Here is a 4753-nt window from a genome sequence, read left to right on the forward strand (position 1 = left end):
TTAGCTAAAATATTTGCTAGAAAGTAGTAATAGTTAGTTATCTTATCATTAGCTAACTAGTATAAATAGACRACTAGGTCTATTGTAAAAAGCGCGCATATGTGAAAAATCCTCTTAGTGTTTTACATTTTATTATCAATAAAGTAAAACCTTTGAAGCTCAAATTGTTCTTTAATATTCATATATTAATTTTGAGTCTTCTTAACTTTCTTCATAAAATTATTATAATTTGGTTATTAGTAACTAAATTATAAGTGTTATTGAGAGATCTGGGATCAACAAACAGGTTTTAGAAAGTCTAGTGAGTTATTTAACATGTTTTGAAATGTCCAAGAACATATTTGTTTCAAAAAAAATTCCAGGGACTTAATCATTCCAAACACTAAAGTTCATTGGGTTTTTTTTTAGAATTTTCCCAAAAATATATTATAAAAACTAGTGTCCTATAAAATGATGTGTTAATATAAAAAGACATATTAGTAGGGCATTTCTCAAAAAATGTTAAAGTTAATACAACATTTTATTTTAAAAGTGTCTAAAAATATGTTAAAACACTCATCGACATGCAACAAACTTRTTACAACGCTTTTACATAGGAGCACAAGCATTTGGACCTAGAAACGTAATTACTATAAAGTATTCTATTAGGACACTTAGATATTTTAGACATCTTATAATAAACCCGATTTCGTTGTACTGTTTCGAAAAATTGTAAAGCTAATCCTAATAAACTTGACTTATGTGTTTGCATGATTATGCAKATGTGTTTAGCAAATTCAAAGACAATAGTACCGGTACATTCAAGGAGTATGTTATGAGCGATGTGAAGGGTATGTTGGGATTATATGAATCGRCATACTTGAGGCTACAAGGAGAAGATATCTTAGATGAAGCTTTGGAATTCACTSAGACTCGATTAAAGRAAATARCGTGCACGTTGAAGGGAAATCTAGCACGACAAGTGAATCAAGTCCTTAAGAGACCCTTCCAYAATGGGATGCCAATGGTAGAAGCGAGGCTTTATTTTAGCACATACAAAGAAGAATCTTYGAGTGAYGAATCGATAATARAACTTGCTAAAGTCAATTTCAACTATTTGCAACTACTGCARAAGGAAGAACTACGTATCGTCTCTCAGTAAGTTGTAATTTTGCAAATTTACTAGAAATRGGATTGAGAACTTGCCATATATCCTTCTTAGGATCATGGCATTCTCTATGTATTTATTATATATAAAAAGATTAAATAAGAAGGATAAAATGTTGAGAATATAAGAATAAATGGTTCGTCCATGAATCATTGGTAAAAAAAAGGTCTTTTGGCCTAGCAGTATGCAAGTCTTTGGCCTCCTAGGAGGTCAGGGATTCAAACCTCATCAAAGGTGAGGAGGGGGTGTGAGTTTTTTTGTTCTATTTGCCTTATATAAATATTATATACTTAAAAAAAGTGCATTCACATATGCAACTTCATTTGTGAATAACCAGTAAATTCACATATGAATAATTTATTCTTATGTAGTTAGCATTTTTTTCTTTTCTAATTTAAACTTTCCTCTCTCTAGATATACACAACTACATCGTGTTCAAAGAAAAACATGTATAATTTGTGTGACCAGGTGGTGGAAAGATATGAAATTTCAAAGCTCGTTCCCTTACATAAGAGATCGAGTACCGGAGATATACCTATGGATTTTAGGGTTATATCTGGAGCCTTGTTACTCTCAGGCACGAATCATAGTGACCAAAATCACCTTGTTCCTCGTGGTTTTAGATGACACGTATGATGCATACGCTACGATTGACGAGATCCGGATTATCACAGATGCAATAAATACGTATATGTTCTCTTTTTCAATATATATGCATTACAATCTCAAGCTTTAGTGTGTGTATATATATATATATATATATATTAATTAAAAATCATGAATTCATATCAAACTAGCTATTTTTGATCGAACTTTAGGTGGGAAATTGGGGCGGTCGATCAACTTCCTGAGTATATCAAACCGTTCTACAGAATTCTTTTGAACGAGTACGATAAACTTGAGAAAGAATACACAAACGAAGGAAGAGCATACAATGTCCATGCTTCAAAACAAGCAGTATGATTTCATCTAGCCACCTATATAGTTGTGTTAAAGTATCTCCGATCATGAACTTGTCACATCAGATTTCTTTTTCCTATACATTTAACTAAACTTCTACTCTCAATCATGAACGGACCCTTTCCTAAATTTTATTTATTATTATGATTACTAACTATTTTGATGAAGAACCCGTGTATGTTTATAAGCCTCAATCTCCCCTTTCATGTCGACCTGTACCGTCTTTTCCCCCAWTTGTATAAAAATTTATGAATCGGTCAACCATGTTTAACAACCTTCCATTGGAGATGCTCTTATTTAATTTGGCTATTGGTAACTTTTGTATAMATGAGATCTACTAATGAAKTTYAAAWTTTTTAATGTATTATCAAKTAGTTTCAAGAAATAGCGAGGGGGTACCTTGAAGAAGCTGAGTGGTTACACAAAGGTTACGTGCCTACATTTCCTGAGTATATGAAGAACGGGTTAATTACTTCGGCCTACAACGTGATTTCAAAATCAGCATTGGTGGGTATGGGTGCAATTGCGAATGAAAACGCTCTTGCTTGGTATGAAACGCATCCGAAAATTCTGAAAGCTTCCGAGTTAATTTCAAGACTACAAGACGATGTGATGACCTTCCAGGTACGACTTACCCCTCATTATAATATAATTGATCTTATAGAATGCAAAAAATATGTCTAATTACTATCCTAACATATACCATGTTACAAAACTTATGTTTATAAAACCAAACAATTGTGCATCCCATATAAAGTGTTACAGTAAATTTGTAAGTCTTCTAAAGTTTTTAGCACACTTTAAAATTAAATGTCTTATTAACTTTTTTTTATATAATAGATTACTTCTAAAAAGTGTCTTATTAACACATATTTTATTTAAGACTTTTTCAAATATCCTCATGTAAAAAAATTAATAAAACATTTTATTTCAAAAGTTTCCTAAAGACTTTTTAATACGACCAAAAGCTAGCATCCTATAAACTTATTGTAACACATTTATATAGAACACATAATTGCAGTTAAATTCAAGTATATATCATCATGATTATTGAWTTAATGTGTTGTAATTAATTAAAACCTAAATGYAGTTCGAGAGGAAACGAGGACAATCAGTTACARGCGTCGATGCTTATATAAAGGAATACGATGTATCTGAAGAAGTGGCCATKAAAGAGATCAAGAAGATTATCGAAAATGCATGGAAAGATATAAACRAGGGGTGCCTGAAACCTRTGGCGGTCTCAAGGGCTCTACWTACTCCTATTCTCAATCTTGCACGAAYGATAGATGTGGTATACAAGTTCGGCGATTGTTTCACCTTTCCGGGCAAAACCCTCAAAGACTATATTACTCTATTGTTCATTACTCCTCTCACAAACTAGATAGCTAGTGAGCAGGGAGGTGTTCAAAATGTAAGATGTGGAACAGAGTCTTGGACCAAATTATATTAGGGGTTACTTTGCAAACCTCCTATCACATGCAAACAAAAGAAACCACCATCAACCAATAAAATAATTTCATGTTTTCTCTTTATTTTTAATGAATAAGGGTATGAATGTCATTTTACTTTGTAATGTTTTAATTGTTTTTAAGTATGAAAGATTAAATAGAATAACAGTTTTGAGAGAAACTATAAATCAATTGATTTTAATATATAATTATTACCATTAATATTTTATATTCTTTTATTAAATTAAAAATACTGCATCAATTACAAAGTATATTTGTAATAGTTTATTTCTTATGAAATAATTTATTTCATTGTGATAATAACAAAAGAATCGGTATTTTTTTTTTCAATTCACAAGTAGTTACTGATTTATTAATAATATAGTTGTGATATTTTCCAGATTTTGAGTATGTTATTTTGTTTTCATTCGTAAAATAAATTTCATTAATGAAACCATGTTATACAGTTTTCAAAATGTTTCAAAAATGAAACTAATTTCATTTTGGTTAGGAATCATGAAACTACTTTCATTAATGATATAATAGTTTTCAGGTCATTAAATTTTTCATTAACTGAACCATATTTGGTTTCATTAATAAAACCAATTTCATCTTGGCTATAAAGCATGAAACCGATTCCATTTTGGTTAGGAAACATGAAAAGAATTTAAAAATGAATCAAATAATATTATTCAGTTCTTGAAGTGTTTTATTGACTGAACAATATTTAGTTTCATATGTAAAACTGAGTTCATCTTAGTTAGAAACCATGAAACCAATTCCATTTTGCTTATGAAACATTTCAACAAATTTCACTGCTGAAACATTGTCATTCAGTTTTTGGAATTGTGGAGTCCACGAAACCAATTTCAATGATGAAACAAATCTCATTAACGAAAACATGTTATTCAGATTTTTGGAAAATGTTCTATTGACTGAACCACATCTGGCTCAAATTTCATTATGCAGACGGACAATGAGACCAATTTCACTAATGAAAAAATTAGATACGGTTTCCAAAATGTTTTTATTGATGAAACCAATTTCACTAATGAAATCATATTATTTGTTTTGCAAAAAAAAATTCATTCATAAAACCAATTTCACTAATGAAATGTTTGTCAAATCCAATAATTCTTAATCAAATGAAGATGAATATGAGGGTAATTGTTTTTTTAATATTGAACATGAACTC

At 30.2% G+C, this 4753-nt stretch overlaps 1 protein-coding gene across 1 annotated transcript; it reads left to right on the forward strand.

The window, feature by feature from the left end:
• The first annotated feature begins 739 nt into the window (after positions 1 to 739).
• On the forward strand, positions 740 to 3491 carry LOC112505327 (germacrene A synthase long form-like). Its single transcript, XM_025109251.1, has 5 exons — positions 740 to 1137; positions 1616 to 1834; positions 1966 to 2104; positions 2483 to 2731; positions 3198 to 3491. The coding sequence occupies exons 1-5, from the start codon at positions 740 to 742 to the stop codon at positions 3489 to 3491; spliced, it is 1299 nt and encodes a 432-aa protein (XP_024965019.1).
• Positions 3492 to 4753: the final 1262 nt, after the last annotated feature.

This window comes from Cynara cardunculus, unplaced genomic scaffold, assembly GCF_001531365.2.
Source record: "Cynara cardunculus var. scolymus isolate 2C unplaced genomic scaffold, CcrdV1 Un_Scaffold_9798, whole genome shotgun sequence".
NCBI classification, from domain to species: domain Eukaryota; kingdom Viridiplantae; phylum Streptophyta; class Magnoliopsida; order Asterales; family Asteraceae; genus Cynara; species Cynara cardunculus.